General features: G+C 32.4%; 1 protein-coding gene across 2 annotated transcripts in view; it reads left to right on the forward strand.

The window, feature by feature from the left end:
* The window catches only part of rod (kinetochore component rough deal), a 328,458-nt gene that overhangs the window by 43,566 nt on the left and 267,042 nt on the right, over positions 1-17,850 (forward strand). For both annotated transcript variants that reach the window (XR_015041682.1, XM_085818707.1), the window contains exons 8-10: positions 10,870-11,052; positions 16,672-16,729; positions 16,954-17,021. Coding sequence is in view for 1 of the 2 variants with exons in the window: in XM_085818707.1 (XP_085674833.1) it covers positions 10,870-11,052; positions 16,672-16,729; positions 16,954-17,021 (309 nt within the window). In the remaining variant the exon portion in view is untranslated. The remainder of the gene's footprint in view (positions 1-10,869; positions 11,053-16,671; positions 16,730-16,953; positions 17,022-17,850) is intronic.

A 17,850-nucleotide genomic window follows, 5' to 3' on the forward strand; every position in this document is an offset into this window, starting at 1 on the left:
CATCATTGCATCATTCGATAGAAACAGACTCGGAAACACAGAAACCTGAAGTAATTGCTTTTTATAACAGAACCAAAGGTGGTGTTGATGCTTTAGATGAAAAATGTTCTTTCCATTCCTGTAGTAGGAGAACAACACGTTGGCCTATGGCTCTTTTCTATTGGTTAGTAGATATGAGTACACTAAACGCATACATTTTGCACCAAGGTTATAACCAAAACCCTGTTATGACCAGAATGGTGTTTTTTAAAGTATTAGTGAGAGAATTAGTCCAACCACTACTACAAACGAGAGTGAAAAATTCAAGAATAAATCGAGAATTGCGCCTGACGATAAAGCAGATTTTAGGAAAAGAAGCTGAGTCTAAGGATGTGGAGCAGTGCACAAAAGAAGCAAAATTAAAATCAAGGAAAACATGTCGTCTGCGCCCCCCAAGCAAGAAAAGAAAGACAGCATATTTATGTTTATCTTGCCAAGACCCTGTTTGTTTGGAATGCACGCAAAAGTTATGCAATGAATATGCTAAAGAAGACGAAAACTAAATTGTTTACTATCAAGATACTGATATTTTAGGTACTGTCAAAATTTTTCTGTATTGTGCTACATACAATTTTCTGCGGTTAAAATTTGCTTTAAATATTAACTAATATAGATAAAATAGTTAATTCAAAATAGATGCATTCTTATTTTTAGTTTTATAGAATTTAGTGCAGCATATGATTTTCATCGAAAAATTTGAGGCTATGGGGAAATTTTCTGGGAAAAATTTAATTTCACTTTAAAGTGTAAAAACATATTTTCTTTTCAGAGTAAAATGTTGAAAGAACATCTAAGTGAAACATCATGATGATATTTTAATTAGACGAATTTAAAAATTTATTATAATGCATGGTCTCTGAGACCGCATGTCCCCTGTTATGTTCAACTTTTTCACCTCCCCTGTTACGGGTTAATGAAAAGACCGGGCTTGAAATTCATTCTGAACCTTTAATTTTGTAGAAATTTAAAATTGTTATGTGTTTAATTTGTGTATATAACCTGTACATAGTGTAAATATTTGTTTATTTAGTTATGTTATTTGTTTGTTTTATAATGTTTTGTTTGTTATGCATTTGGCTTCTGACCAAGGGTTGTACTGCCCTGGATGTGCAGTCCTTGGGAGGGGACAGTGTTACGAAATGTACAGGCGCAGTAAGATGGCTTCCCTGCAAAGCAGTTTTAGGGTTGCCATAAAATGGCAAGCGAATGCAGGGATGCCACATTTGGCTAGAAATCGCCTGTTTGGCAACAAAATTGGTGATATACCATGGACGGATGAAGAAGCTTCTGGAACGAATTCTTACCGTGTTTAGCCCAGAATGTTCTCGAACACCAGCCAAAAGTGATATAAACACTGCTGGTATACAGAGAGTTAGTTAATATCGAGTTGGTGTCTTGTCTAGCGCGTCTCAATCAAGTTGACAGCCGGGCAGCGAGTGCCAAGTGGGTTGTCGAGTTTACCGAAGGAGTCTCTTAGTGTATCACAGTTAGTGCATCGCCGAGAGAGCGTGTTGAGCTCCAAGAATGGTTGAACCGAAGAGTCGGGAGCCGTGCTCTGTGTGTTGTCGAGTGCATCACAAGTTGTAGCGTGGAGAGTCTCAAGAGTACGTGGAGTTCCGAGAACGACCAAGCAGAGTCGGGAACTGTACTCTGGGGCTTTGCAGTGAAGCTGTCTCCACCGTAATAGTCTGATAACCTGAAGGCATTGTTGCTGATCATGTCAGCGTGTTTATAGTAGTTCATTGACAACTGTAAAACGTGTTTTGGAGCTGTCCTGATTAATACTGGTAAATAAAGTGTGTTTCGATACTTTATCAAGTGTCGTCATTATTCACTCCAAATCCACATGAACCCCGTATGAATGTGAAGAAAGAAAATAACGTAACAACTGGTGTCAGAAAAGAAAAACACAACAATATGCAAATAACAAAATAACCAATTTAAACTTGCCTTAACAAGAGTTGAGGTGTCACTCTCTAAACATATATTTGTTTCACTTTTTATTTGTTATTTTATTGTTTGGTCTTTTTAATTTGTCCATTTACTTTATAGGCTCACCTTATATGTATCTAATGCTTCTCTAATACTCTTTCTTAATTAAAGAGTTTCAAATTTCACAGCATTCTGCAAGTGAGTTGCCTTAAATTTTTGTATAGCAACTTCAAGATTTTTTAAGTATACATTTCAGTTTATTGAGCAATCTTGACAGTGGATTAGAATGAAACGTGCAGTGGCTCACATTTGTTTTCTGACATCTGTGTTTTTTGGTTTTATTTGCAAATATTATTTACTATGTATTAGTGAAATTTTACTTTCACAATACACATAATCATCTTTTTTAAAAAAGTACTTGTTTTAAAAAAAGCTATTCAGAATATTTTCAATAAAAAAGTTAATTTATTCAAAATGTTCTATAAATGAACTTTCATAAATATTTGGGCACTTTGAACAAAGAGTTTAATAAAAACATAAAAATAACGAGACATTCAATATTTTGTTGGACATCGTTTAGCTGAAGTTATCATTTTCATACAATTTGTTGTGGATTCAACTACTTTTTTTTGTAAGAATGTTCTTTCTTTTCCCATTTCTCTTAATAACATTTCTTTTAATAGAGCTTTCAAAGAAATATTTTGCATATTTATTCTTTTCTCCATCTCAAATCATACATATTCGATGTGATTTAAGTCTGGAGAATATGGAAGAGTTTTGATAATTTCAGGGCAGTTACATAGTAACCAGATGTGAACATTTAGGGCTATATGTTTAGGATCAGTATTCTGATAGAACATACCATTTATTCTGGTGTATAACGCACATTTTTAATACAAAAAAGTATTATTGAAATTTATGGGGTTGCGTTATATGCCAGGTATAAAAATTATAGGTTTAAAAAGAAGGAAAAGTTGAGCATAAAAGAATGATTTCTACATGTACCAAATGCTGTTACTAGCAATTCATATATTCATTATTTGGTATATTAATTATTGTGATATCATTTTTCTTCCACTCACATGTGGAGGTTTTACCAATATTAAACATCCTTACTGCAGCATGATTTTCATTTTCTTTTGCAAACTGAATGACTTTGCAATTTGAAACCAGCACTGCATTTGCTCCGTTTAGCTGGAACCATATTTACTACTAAATGGAATACTAGTCAACTGCATTTCAGCTAAAGCAAATGCTATTTACAAAAGCCTTCAATGTTCACTTCAAAATCATGGCTTCAAATAACTAAAGAAAGAGAAAACTTCCAACTCCTTATTCCGCGAATTCATTTGGGAAGTACATTCGTATCCCAACTTATGTTCCTTTTTTCTTGAAACCTTAGAATAACATTCTTGTGTTCATTTGCATTGAATACAACCAACCTTTTTTGCAGATTTACTTCCTCAAACACTTTCCCCACATACATCTTATTCCCCTTATTGTTTATCAATTCAGTACAGTACAAAGTCCATAATCCAGACTCGTCGGGACTTCGGCGATTCCGGATTAAGGGTTTTTTGGATTATAGACCATGAATTTAAATCTGGTAAGATGGCATGCAGAAATTGTACAATTAAAAATATGAAATTGCAAGTTATGAAATAAAGAGCAATTATGATCTAAAAGGTATCAAAATTTACAAAAAAAAAAAAGCTTAATATCTGTTTACTTTAGTAAACATTTCTATCAATGTAAGTTGTTTAAGTTGCTTCATTTTTTGTGTGTAAACACGCATGCGTAGAGCATACAAAAAAAAGTTTGTGGCTTTGATGTCCGGATTATAGATCATTCCAGATAATGGACGTCCAGATTACAGACTTTGTACTATATACCATTATTCGAAAGCCTCTAAAAAATTATTGATTGAATGACTTCAGAAAATAACACCATCGTACATGTATCTTTCAGATTTTATTATAAAGAAAAGAGTGCAAAATAAAAAAAATTCGTTTGAAATTACACATGTGCACTACACACCGTGTGTTATATGCCAAAATATACGTTAAATACATTTCTCATGCCACTATTTTCATATTTTCTTGCTGATACCTTCATATTTATACTAATCTATCAGTAACAACATCTCCATCTCCTCCAACATTTTATCTTCATCCTGTACTAAACAACGGACAATAGATTTTTCAGATTCATTTTGTCATTCAAATTACATCATACAGTAGTTATAAGGGGTGTTCAAAGGAAAAGGTACAAAATGTCATAACAACCAAACTGGTTGAAATTTGAATATGCCACTTTGGTATAATGTAGTGAGACATGTACGACGAACGTACGACGTAGACAAATGTAGTGTCCGACGAGGTGTGCGCATGCGCAAGCACCTGTACATGATGTCGGAGTGAAGCAGGCAGCTGTGTGTTCCATCCAATTGATGGGGCAGTGCTTGTGATGACATCTTCGTGTTTACATTGCAAAATGCGACGATTGAGGAGCAGCGAGATGGTATCAGATTTCTGTCTGTGGAAGGGGTTAAAGAGGCTGATATTCATTGCCGAATGGTGGCTGTATACTGAGCAGACTGTGTGTCCGACAAGTCAGCTAGAAAGGTGGAGTGCCAGTTTTCATGAAGGCTTGGAGTGTTTGAGTGATGACCTGAGACCAGGTCAGGTAAAAACAATAATCATGGTCAAACTCATTGACAAGGTGAATGATAGGTTAGAAGCGAGTTGAATTTTGCAGTGTGAATGCTAAGATGTTGTTACACACACTGCCACATCAACTGGATGGAACACATAATTGCCTGCTTCACTCCGGCGTCATATGCGGGTGCACACAACCATGTCAGTCTCTACATTCGTGCCCTTAGATACCTCACTATGTTATGCCAGAGTGGCATATTCAAATTTCAATTGGTTTGGTTGTTACTACATTTTGTACTGTTTCATTTGAACACCCCTTATATAACATTGTTCCAATGTAATAAATCTTTGCTTACCATGGATTTTGAAAATGCCAGTATTTTCTTTGTTTTTTTGTTGATAAAGAATTTTCTTCTTACTGATTACCCATTGTATCCATGTGCCTATAACATTTTTTAAGTTTCAGAGTTAAATTTTATTGCAAATCATTGTTCTAAAACCATTGCAAGTTTTACAGCTCTGATTTTTGGACCTTGTTTGAATATTTTTTAGGATAAATCTGAGATTCCTCAGTGTTAGCTTGGAATCTGATCCACACGTCAGTGCATTTTCAACAGTTCCATACAATTTCTATCATTTTATAACATCAAAGAGAGTTGAATGCTTTATATGAAGACATTTTTGTGATATTTTTCACAATTTTACGATTTTTAAAATAATGGTGTTGGTGTTGGTGTATTTAAGTATGGCAAAGCACACTAGGGCTATCTGCCTAAGGGGAGGGATGCCTTCATGGAGGACTTTCTAAGGGAAACTGGCTCGTATACACGTTATACATGGGGAAAACCACGAAAACGCCCATGCAGCCAGCCTGTTCGCGGGATTCGAACCTCGGACCGAACTACCAGTGTTCAGCGACTTTACCGCTCGGCCACTGATGGGCCTCTTTAAAATAATGAATAGTTAAATTAAGAGAAACTGTCATTAATTTGTAGCATCTTTCTATGTTCACTTTAGTTATGGAACTGTTAATATACTTTTGGTAAACAAGTAATATTTTTGTTGCTCTTGTATTGTCTGCCCAATCCTTCTACGAAGTGTGCAGTGTTGGTCACTAATTTTTTGCTAACTAACGCATGGAAAGCAATAGTCATTTTTAAAAATGGCAGTGCCCTGAAACTACATAAAACAGCAATGAATTGAGAATTTTAAGAAACATCTATAATGCATACCTGCCAACTTTTACGAATTTTTCGTAATTTTTACGAAAATGCGTTTGTCTTTACGATTTTACGATCGTAATCCATTTTTTACGATTTTTTTCCTTTTTCAAGTGTTTTTAGTGATTTTTGTCGAAATTTTAGAATTTTTCGCCAATTGCATAGTGTTTTACCGCCAACTACCGACTACTTCGAATCCAGTAACCTGCGGTTTCTCCTAACTCGCTGCTTAACCAGCCAATCCAATGCGCTGAACTTGTTTCTCCCTCTCTTTTCTTTGTGGGCGCCAGATTATTTTTTTCGTGTTTGCTTCAGCAACAAGGGAATTACTCAGCTCGGACTCAGCGAGCGTGGATTGTCGCATTCTGTTTTTTTTTTTTTTTTTTTCTTTTTTTGCACATGCTACGAATTTTCTTAATACGCGGTCGTTATGAAATGAGTTAAAAAAAACCGTATTCTCAATATTTTCGGCCTGCCTACAAAGCTGAATTTCCAACAATTAAAGAATCCTTCAAAGGAAATAACTATGCATTTTGCAACGTGTGCGTGTGTGACTTCATAATAAGTAACGGTGAAAGAAGCGACATTGTGAAGCATGTTAAGTCTAAAAAGCATGAAGTTAATGCTTCGGCTTCGACAATGTCAAAGAAAGTGGATGATTTTTTTTCAAATTCGGCTACGAATTCGGATGCCGATGTCATTTTGGCAGAGTGTTTGTTTACTGCATTCCTCATCGAACACAACGTGCTGCTAAGCGCTGCCGATCACGCCGGTCAACTTTTCAGACGGATGTTTCCCAACTCCAAGATTGCTCAGAAATATGCCTGTGCTCGCACGAAAACATCTTCTATTGTGAACGAAATTGCTTGCGATGCACAAAGTAAACGATAGCTGCACTCCAGAATTCAGCATTTTCAGTGTCAATCGATGGCAGCAACGACAGCGATTGGAAGCTTTACCCCATCATTGTCACATATTTCTGTGATGTTTCTAATGAAACGAAAACTCATCTTTTGCGTCTTCCATTGTTAAATGGAGACGCTACAGGGGAAAATATTGCCTCCTTGGTAATTAATGAGTTGAAACAACTTAACATCCCAATATCAAACTGTATTTCATTTGTGCAGATAATTCTCATGTCATGGTGAGTGACAAAAAGGGTGTAGCCTCTTTCCTCAAAAAAGAACAAAATGAATTAATTGTTATTGGATGCCCATGCCAATTAATTAATTTGACAGCAGAAAAAGCTGCAGCTGCTTTACCATTAAATATTGACCAGCTTCTGATTGATGTGTTTTTCTATCTGGAAAAAAGGGTGAAAAGGAAAGAAAATCTAAAGAATTTCCAAGAACTGTGCTCTGGTGAAACGAGAAAAATTCTGAAACATGTGTGCACGAGATGGTTATCATTAGGCAGAGTGCTAGGAAGGTTTATTGAACAGTGGGATGCATTGCTAAAATATTTCCACGAAGAGACCAAAACGAAACCACGGATCCCATCCAATTTGTTGGCGTATAAGATTCCGAAAACCAACTTTGCTTCTAATCAAAATGCTTTAAAAGGGAAAAGCCAACACACAGAATCAAACCCTTTAAAAAGAAAATGCTTAGAAGACTCCTCAAAGGTTAACTTTGTAAAAGAAGTTGAAGGGAAGAAGAAACAGTCTTCTATTAGCCGGGAGGAAAGGATTTTCTATCTTCTTTCTTCAGATTTGAACAAAGCATATTGTAGTTTTGTGTTAAGTACCATTAAGATTTTTGAAAGTGTAAATACCCTTCTACAATCAGCTTAACCAAAATCTCCCCTGCTTATCCAAATTCTTAATGATCTTTTGAAAGAACTTTATACTAAGTTTGTAAAACCGTCCGTTGTGAAAAGCAGTGTGTTGATTTGTGTTGCCTATAATAGTTTGGCAAATCAAAAGGAAAGATGACAATGATCTTATAATTGGAAATCAAACCAGGGAACTTGTAAATTCTTTGAAAGATCATGAGAAAAAAGAATATTTTCAATGTGTTAGAAAGTACTTTTCCTCAGCCTGTAATTACGTTGTAAGGAAGTTTCCTTTGCAACATGAAGTTCTTTTAAATGCTGAAGTGCAAATTTGAAACAAATTGAAAATTCATCTTTTGAAAAGATTCGTTTTTTTATTGATAAATTTCCATTTTTGTTAACAATTAAAGAAAATGAATGCCATAATGATGCTTTAGATGAACTACAGAACCAATTTTCTGCTGCACAGTTTGAAGACTTTGCCAGTTCTGGAGAAGATAGACTTGATGTCCTCTTTGAAAAAAGAATAAAAAGAGCTGATGGAACACCAAAATATGATAGACTAGCAAGAGTTTTATGTGCTATTCTCGTAATTCCAAACAGTAATGCTGAGTGCGAGAGAGTCTTCAGTGTTGTGAAGAAAAATAAAAACTATGTTTCGTTCTTCAATTTCACCAAAAACTCTAGAAAACATTTTAATTGCTAAATGTTATGAGGAAACTAATTGTTATGACAGGAAATTTTCCAAAGAATTTTTGGCTAAAGTAAAAAAATGCACTCTAAATTCATTGCAATAATTTTTTTGTGTAACATTAAGTTCTTGTTTTATGTTTCCTAATAAATTTTTTAGTTACTACTTAATTGAGATTTACTAATGTAAGTACAATTTTCTTTTTTCTATTTGTATAAATTGTTATTTTTTTAATAAAGCATGATATTAATTCTTATTGTTCTTCTGAATTTTGGAGAAATCTTCTGAATTTGGGGGAGAAATCTTCTGAATTTTTATCTTTAGAGGTTGGCAGGTATGATAATGAAACATTAAACAAACATCCATAATGTAAAACTCAAAACTGCATAAAACAGCAGCAAATTAAATAATTAAAAATGCAGCAAACACATATCAGGGGATTGCACTAATTAACTTCATAGAAAGTGCATTCGTATGCTTTCTACAAATAGGCAAAACGGTATATTTCTGGAAAAAATTCAACTATCTTTTCATTAGCAGGCAAACTCCGAAGGGGCATTGTGATTCACTACAAGGAAAAACCTCCATACAACTATGAAAACAAACAGAAAAACTACTCTCGAATTTCAAAACTGCATGCATTACCACCACCATCAAAATAGGTGGTGGCATTATGTGCTATTAGTTCAATGTATTATGTTCAATGAAAATCAACTTGCACGAGTATTTGAACATTTTGAACAAAAAGTTTCTTTTTAATAAAAACATGAAAGTAACAGGACACTCAATATTTCATTGGATAATCCTTTAGCTGAACCTATAGACCTCCATTTTCGTAAATTTCTGGGTTGTTTACTTTGGCAACACAGCTTTTCGCCTGGTGATTTTTCTCAGGTTGGGTGGATAATGTGATAGTACGATAATTTCCAAATGCAAATAAGCAGCTAAGTGGTAAAGTCACTGAACAGTGATAGTTTGATCTGGGGTTAGAATCTTTGTGAACGGGCTCGCTGCATGACTGTTTTCATGATTTTTTCTATGTGTAATGGGTATACGAGCCATTTTGCCTTAGAAAGTCTGCCATGAAGTCATCCTTTCCATTGGGCAGACAGCCCTTGAGTGCTTTGTCACACTGAAATAAACCAAACCAAATGCAGAGGATAATTCTGTGACCTATTTTCTTTTAAAACAAAAAATTGTGACAAGAAACGTCATTTGCCAAAAAATCTGTAATATTATGCGAGTTTCTGATTAACACTTTTTGAATAAATTATTTTATTATAAGGAATATTATAATATTATTTATTTTGCAACAAGCAAGGTTTAAAATAAAGAACAAATCTGAAGCCTCTGTTTCAATATGTAGTGCAAGATATTTGCAAATAAATTCAAAAAATACAAGAATCCGAAAGTGAATGTGAACCAATATAAGATCATAAGTTTATCTTTCAAACTTAATCAATTACTGGTTTGCAAACTGAGCAAATTTAAAGCAATATATGCATTTCCTTATAATAAAATCATTACCTTAATTTTTAAAGTATCTTAGTTTATTTTTATAAATTAAAGTATGTTTAATTTTTAAAAAAACCCAACTGATAATGTTTATAAATATTTGTCAATTTGTTGTAGTTATTAAAAATGCTTTTAGTGCCAAATGTAACATAACTGGTAAAGAATATTTTTTAAAATTTATATTTTACATTTAAAAGCCATTTTGAAATTTTTAATAGCAAATTCTTTCTTAAAATAGTAGATTCTAATCTGATTTTTTAGGGAGATGTGCGTATTTCTAATTGCTCAAAATATGGTCTTTTTACTCATTTTCATTGTTAACCATCCACACATGTCACATACTTAAATAAGAGGCTGTCTAATTTCATTCCTTCCATTATCTGCATATCTCTGAGGCTATCTATCCTATTCAATAAAACTTCAATTGATCTCACTGACATGGCCTCATATGGAATGGCAAAAAGAGACAGATTAAAGATAGTCGGAAAGTAGAATAGTACTTGAAAATAAGGGAAAGCAGTAGGATAACATGTTTGGAGATTTTCTAGAGATCTGAAAACTTTATGTACTGTTTAGGCAGTAAAAGACTAAATGAATAGTGGATTAATTGCTCTGTCCTCAATGTCTTGAAGAAGACTAGCAGTATCAAAGGTTAAGAACAGAGTTAGGTAATTTAAGTTATTGTGCAGATTTTAAGCATTTTTAATCACCAGAATAATTTGCACGTGAAGCAAAAGATTAAATTTGGTTTCAGTGATCAGTTCATTATCTTTTAACTTCTTTTCTGTGTCTGGCTTAGAAATGAACCATATTTTAAAAGGTTATTTATTTTCTATTTAAGGGCAGTTTTTATAAACTGTACATGCCATTTCAAGGTGTACTGAATTGATTGAAGTTAACATTTTATTTGGCATTAATTTCACTAAAAATGTATTATATTACTTACTTTTACAGATATTAGACGTCCCTATGTCGGATTTTGTTCTGTAGTTATTTGTTTAGTCCATTAATTTTTATTACTTTTTGTTTTTTTCATGTTTAGGATGTTCATGTTGAAGAAATAGACTTGCTACATTTGTATCCTGATTTTAAGATTGTTGGAGCCTTTCAAACTTTTCGCAGTGTGTATTCTGCTGGATTGCTTGCACAAAAAGAAACATTTAGAGATCACATTTTATATCCCAATTCTTATAGTATTGCAGAAATAGCTGATAATTATTATGCTGTAAGTATTAAAAAATATTTTTATTGAAATAATCTTCTGTAATAAAGTTTAATTTTTAAAGAAATATACTGCTAAATCTTTATTTCTCAAACTTTTTTTTAAGTGAGGTCTACTTTTATAAAATAGTATTCTGTGGAGTATTTTACTCTTGCCTCTTTTGAAAGCAATTTTTTTTATCATATATTACTACCAGTATACTTGTATTTTAAAACCAGAATTAATAAAAATTCATTTAGTTTTATTTTGGTATTAAGTTAACAGAGGGAAATTTATATTTGTCTTTAATAATTCAAGGATATATTTTGATATTAGAGTTTAGATAATATTTAGTATCTCATTATCTAAAAATTAAATAAAAATAAAATAAAATAAATTTAAATAAAATAAATGGTATTATTTAATCAAAATTAAATTAAGTAAATAAAAATTAAATAAGTGGTGGTGTTTACATTAATGAGATGGATGAACCTATAAATTCATTAATAGTTGTTCTGTGTTTGGATGCATGCTGATAAGGAGTCATGTTGCTCTAAATCTCTCTTTTGTTGCTAAGACTAGAAGGAGTGCATTGAGAAGTCTGTAGGCAGGGCAACTGATAAGGAATTTCATAAAATATCAATCTTAGGAGAAAGTGTGATAGAGGATAGCCATGTATAATTTTCAAGCATTCAGATTTTTAGCTATAGTGCAATTAATTTTAATTTAATTTTAGTCTTTTTTGGAAATCTAAGAGGAACAAAGATTACAAAACGCTATGCTAAACGTTCATGAATGAAATTTCAAGTTATTTATTAGTTTTAAAGACACAAAATATTTCAAAATTGGGTGCTCAGATTTTGTCTTAGTGAACATTAAGGTAACTTAACTGATGATGTAGTTATTATGAATAATTCATTTGCTGCTTGCTAACTATGACAAAGGTCTTGCTAAAGGTAAATAATTTGCATTGTTTTAGTAAATAAGATTCAGTTTACTTTTAAATAATTTCCATCTATTAATTTTTATTATATATAGTATATATACACTTCCACTGTAATTTTTTTTTACTAATGTGTAATTTCATTGTACAGGAACTGGCATAGTTTTGAATTTTCTGCTGCAGTTTGTAAATTTTAAGAAAGCTGATATCTTCGATTTCACTATTCAGTAAATCCCAGAGACCTGTGAAGAAAATAGCAAATCATAAATATCTTAACTTCTTAAAGCAAGTTTAGCCTTGAAAATACCCCGAAATATTATAAATAAGTCGTACTTTCGTGATCATAATTCCAAAATAACCTTTTCACTTTGACTCCTTTTCTTCCAGTATACATCCAACTTAAATTATGTCTGCCAGGAGCCATCAGAACATTTCATGTGTGGCAAATTGACATGCCATCCTTCTATGGGGAATTTTACATCCGTAACCCTTGGAGTGTTAAAGGTAATGCAAGCAAGCCCAAGCTACTTCTGTGCTAGTAATTTGTTCCAAACTGAAATACCTCATTAGAGCTAAATGCATGGCCTGCTTTAGACTGTTATGCCAGTAGAAAAAGATCCATATTAATAATATCAAATGACCTTGATCTTTTACACAAGGAAGTCTGACACAGAAGTTGTAGACTTTAGTGACCTGCTTTTGCTCGGTGAATTCAAATTACGATGAGATGTGATTAGATGGCAGTCTTATTCTATCTTTTCTGTACTAACCTCTGATGATTTAATTTGATGTGTTATCATTGTTTTTTAATATTTCTAAATCTTCTAGTGTATTTAGTCATGCCAGTTTTGGAAGGTTTTGGCATATATTAACTAGCTTTTTAAACAAAGTTAAGAGGCTTCATTGGATGGATGTATTTTTTTTTTTTAAATCTCATATAGACACGGATTTCTTCACTTATTTTGGTTTAAGGTGAATTGTGCAGAATTTTATCAAGCTTGAATAAAACTATAGAATGTTATATAACTAAAACGGCACCATGCAATGGTTTTAGTAAGAACTGGTACTTGCTTTGTTATTGGTTATATCTTTTTCAGAAATGAACTTTTGAGATATCATCCTCCTCTTTGGATGATTTCTATGCCAATTTTGAAATATTCACAAAAAAATAATAGAGAATGCACTTAAATCCTGCATTAAAGATTCTATACCAGTGTTTCTCAACCTGCTTTTCCCCAAGCACCCCTTTTGCCATTGTTAGATGATCATTCCCACCCTCCCTCTACTCTCAAAGTCGAAAAATACATATAATGTCGAAAGTCTTTAATCTGGACGTCCATAATCGGGAATGATCTATAATCCGGACCTCAAAGCTACAAACTTTCTGCGTATGCATAAACACATAATACCTATACACATGCACATATGCATTTACGCATGCGCGTTTAATGTATAACGGACAGTATAAGCTAGGCTAAAATTATCTAATTATCTATTTCAGTTAATGTTGCAGATTGTGTTGTTCCTTAATCTTCTAATTGGATCCGGCTTATTATTTTTTGCAGACTGTTAGAGCAATTTTATAAAAGTAAGCTTGAACTTTCGATTATGTCAAAAAGTGTTTCCAATTCTGGAGCTGCCAAAGGATCTACAAAGCAAAAGCATGTTTCGATGTCCATTAAACAAAAAGTGGAATTGCTGCAAAAAATGGATAAAGACATGAAGAAAGTGATAGAGAGGTGATTTGTTTCTCTAACCATTCCGAAATCTGTTTATCAATTTCACGATGGCCTGTGGGGGGGGGGGACATTGCGGCACGCAATGAACTGGAAGTTGATCTGTCAGCACTAGCCTCATCTTCAGGGCAGATGTTTTTATTTTATTTGGCTTAATTTCTCACTAAATGTAGTGTTTCATCTCGATGTACTCCGATATAATTTAAATCAATTTCCTCATCATTATAAATATCACAAATACACATCAAATAGTTTTCTGGTTGCAATTTTCTAATTTCAACTATGCGTAATGAATGCTTTACGCATGCGTGCATTTAAAGAAATGTTTAATAAAGTAAACAAATAAATATTAAGCTTCTTTTTTTTTGTAAATTTTGATACTCTTTAGATCATAATTGCTCTTTATTTCATAAATTACTGTTTCATATTTTTAATTTTATAATTTCTGCTTGCCATCTTACCAGATTTAAACTGATGATCTATAATACGGAAAAACCGATAATCTGGAATCGCCGAAGTCCCGACGAGTCCGGATTAGACTTTTGACTGTATACTTTTATTTAGATATAGATTATTTTTTTAAATGTGTTTTATAAATTCAATGACAAAAATATACCAAATGTTTATAAATATCAAAACTTGAATAAAAGTAGCTTCTTATATTCATAAACTGAAATTGCTAAATTATCATCTATATAAAATACTGACAAAATTGCCTCCTCCCTGAAATTGTGAAATTTCCCCCAAGGGGTGAATAGAAAAAAATTGGTATGCTATTTTAGAAAATGTCTGATTTTGTGTCAAAATATCTATATTAGAATGATGCTATATATAAATCTAATACATATCATGCTTTGAAGGCATGAAAAACAGAAGTTAAATTTGATTAATTAACCTTGTAGAACAGGAGATATACGAGTAGAATTGTTCCTCCATTTTTTTGTACAAGGTTTACTTAAATATTTTCAATTGATATAAAAGGTGGTAGAAATCCTGCCAAATTTGTGCCAATTATTCCAGGAGGATTTTCGGGAGAATAATTGGCTTTTTATTTAGTTAAATAATCACAGTTCACTCTGTATTTAGATATATAATGAACATATATAAGTTACAAATGCATCATATAAAATCTTAAATAGGTATGAGCACAAGCTTTAAGGTTATCTGCCAAATTTACTGATACTTACTGTAGTCATTCTGGCTGCCAAAATCTCATAATGGCTTTTAAAATAGTAACAAAATAGTCTTGATGAACTTGGTGCTAAATAAATTGGCCTAACTATGAATTCAAGTGGGGATGTGTTTTTTTGCAGTGTTATTATTACAGTCAAAAGTCTTTAATCCGGACTCGTCGGGACTTCGGCGATTCCGGATTATCGATTTTTCCAGATTATAGATCTTCAGTTTAAATCTGGTAACATGTCATGCAGAAATTATAAAATTAAAAATATGAAACGGTAATTTATAAAATAATGAGCAATTATGATCTAAAAGGTATAAAAATTTACAAAAAAAGAAGCCTAATATTTATTTGTTTACTTTATTAAACATTTCTTTCAACGCGTGCATGCGTACCTTACGCATAGCTGAAATTAGAAAATTGCAACCAGAAAACTATTTGACTTGTATTCGTGATATTTATAATGACGAGGAATTTGATTTAAATCATATCAAAGACGGAGTACGTCGAGATTAAATACTACATTTAGTAAGGAATTATGAGCCGAATAAAATAAAAACATCTGCCCTGAAGATAATGATAGTGCTGACAGATCAACTTCCAGTTCATTGTGCGCTGCAACGTCCCCCCCCCCCGCGCAGAGCAGCGTGAAATTGATAAACAGATTTCGGAATGGTTAGATAAACAAAGGATATGCCTTTATCCATTTTTTGTAGCAATTCGTTTTTTGTTTGATGGACATCGAAACATACTTTCGTTTTCTAGATCCTTTGGGAGCTCCAGCATAGGAAATTCTATTTGACATAATCGAAAGTTTAAGCTTACTTTTATAAAATTGCTCTTACAGTCTGCAAAAAATAATAAGCCGGATCCAATTCGAAGATTAAGGAACAACACAATCATCAACATTAACTGAAATAGATAATTAGATAATTTTCGCTTATACCGTCCGTTATACATTAAACGCGCACGCGAAAACGTATTCTGTGCTTGCGCAGACACATATGCGCAGTCGTAAATGTCTTGCGCGCACGCGTAAAACGCCTATGCGCATGCGTCAACACGGCGCATGCGCAGAAAGATTTTAGCTTTGAAGTCCGGATTATAGATAATTCTGGATTATGGGTGTCCGAATTAACGACTTTTGATAATACCATTTTGTTAAACGAGGTTTTAAACATGCACAGTAGTATCAAAATCTATAAAATTATATATTGGTGACTACTACTTAAAAAACTTTTCAAATTTTGGAGCTTGTAATTTATTAATTGTTTAGTAATTGTTTTACAGATTAATTTATTAATTTTGAATTTTGTTCTAATAATTCAAAACAACTGTGAAACAGCTTCCATGCTGGCTTATTAAGCATTAATGGGGTTACATAAAATGAAAACAAAGATCTGATGAGTCTGTAAGTAATGCCATGCTTATCCATTATTAATATTAAATCATACTGTTTGGTTTTTGTGTGTTCAAATAATAGATGGGAAGTACATAAATACTGATAAGTCTTTCTTTAGTTATTTGGCCATGTGCTTTTTTATGTTGTTTTTTTGAAAATTTATATTTAAATTGAAAAGCCGAACTTTTCAGATCAATCAAATCAGAAGCAGATTATAAGTAGCAAATTAATTTCTTAATTTTAATATCATTATTAAATAATTTTGTAATATATTTCTTAACAATATTAATACATTTTTAAGTATATTTTTCTTAATTTATTTAATTTTAATATCACTGTTCTTTTTAATGTTTTTTTATTTTAAGTGCTTGCTTTGTTTTAGGCTGATTGGGAATTCTGTCCACAGGAGCAGGAATTTTCTGTCTTGCTTGATGTCTCTTGTAAGTTCCTTTCCTGGAAATCTTGTTTAAAATCTCTGTGCTTTTGAATGAAATCTGTTTTCTTAAGAGAGGTTGTTTATTTTCTGACATGTATAAAATTTTGTTTTTAGAACTATGAGTATTTCACAATTTATTTATTAGAGTGTGAAATTTTGTTCTCATTCTGGTGTCAACATATGAATCTAAAATAGTTATTTAAAATGAAGTTTTGCTTCTTTTATTAGTTGATGGTCATATATTGAAAGCAGTATGTACTCAAGATGGTAGATATATCGTTCTTCTGAATGACATGGTAAGTACGTCTTTATTTGAGCAACTGTTATGAGCATCAAAAAGATGTATTGTGTATGAAAGGGAAGCACTTTAATATAAAATGTATATTAACAAACAAACAAACAAAACAAAACAAAAAAAAAAAAAAAAAAAAAAAAAAAAAAAAAAAAAAACTTAGATTAACATAGATTTTAAATAAAACTTATTTTTGAGGCTGACACAAGTCCTTCATTTTTTAATGTTTTCAAGGGGGGGGAAGCATCAAGTTCAAAACATGTTTGTTTATTGTAATATCTTATATTTCACCATGATATTCATATTAATTTACGGTATTTTATCAAAATTTGACAGCTAACTAGGCTTGTAAAATATCTGTGTACATCTAATTCTCATAAATACTAAATGTTATGTGTTGATAACCATTGTGACATTTAGACATATGCACCCTCGGACTTCCAGGTCCTTAATGAGAACTTCCTGTTTTGTTCAGAGACAAAATGGACAGCAGATCTTTGAAGAAAGGTGTAGCAGAAACCCCCTGAGGTGGTTCTGGACATAAGGGACTAATTAAGTTTCTTTTTCAGGTTGTAACAAAAATGAAGAGAGGGCTTTGTGTAAAAGCTTTTGATGCTGTAAACGAGTGAAAGCAGATGCATTTTAGCGTCGTTGCCACGTCAGTGGCCTTTGTATGAATTATGGTTGAAATGATTCAATTATTTTAATATTTATTCAAGAATTTCTTATAAATATTTTAAAAGACAACCTCTTTTTCCTTGTACCCAACATGGGTGTTCTGACGTTACAGCTTTATTAAAAGGGTGGCAGCGGTTCAGATGAGAAAATCCATG

Source organism: Stegodyphus dumicola, chromosome 6 (genome assembly GCF_044657685.1).
Source record: "Stegodyphus dumicola isolate Sdum_Otavi_A_Nest chromosome 6, ASM4465768v1".
Lineage (NCBI taxonomy): Eukaryota > Metazoa > Arthropoda > Arachnida > Araneae > Eresidae > Stegodyphus > Stegodyphus dumicola.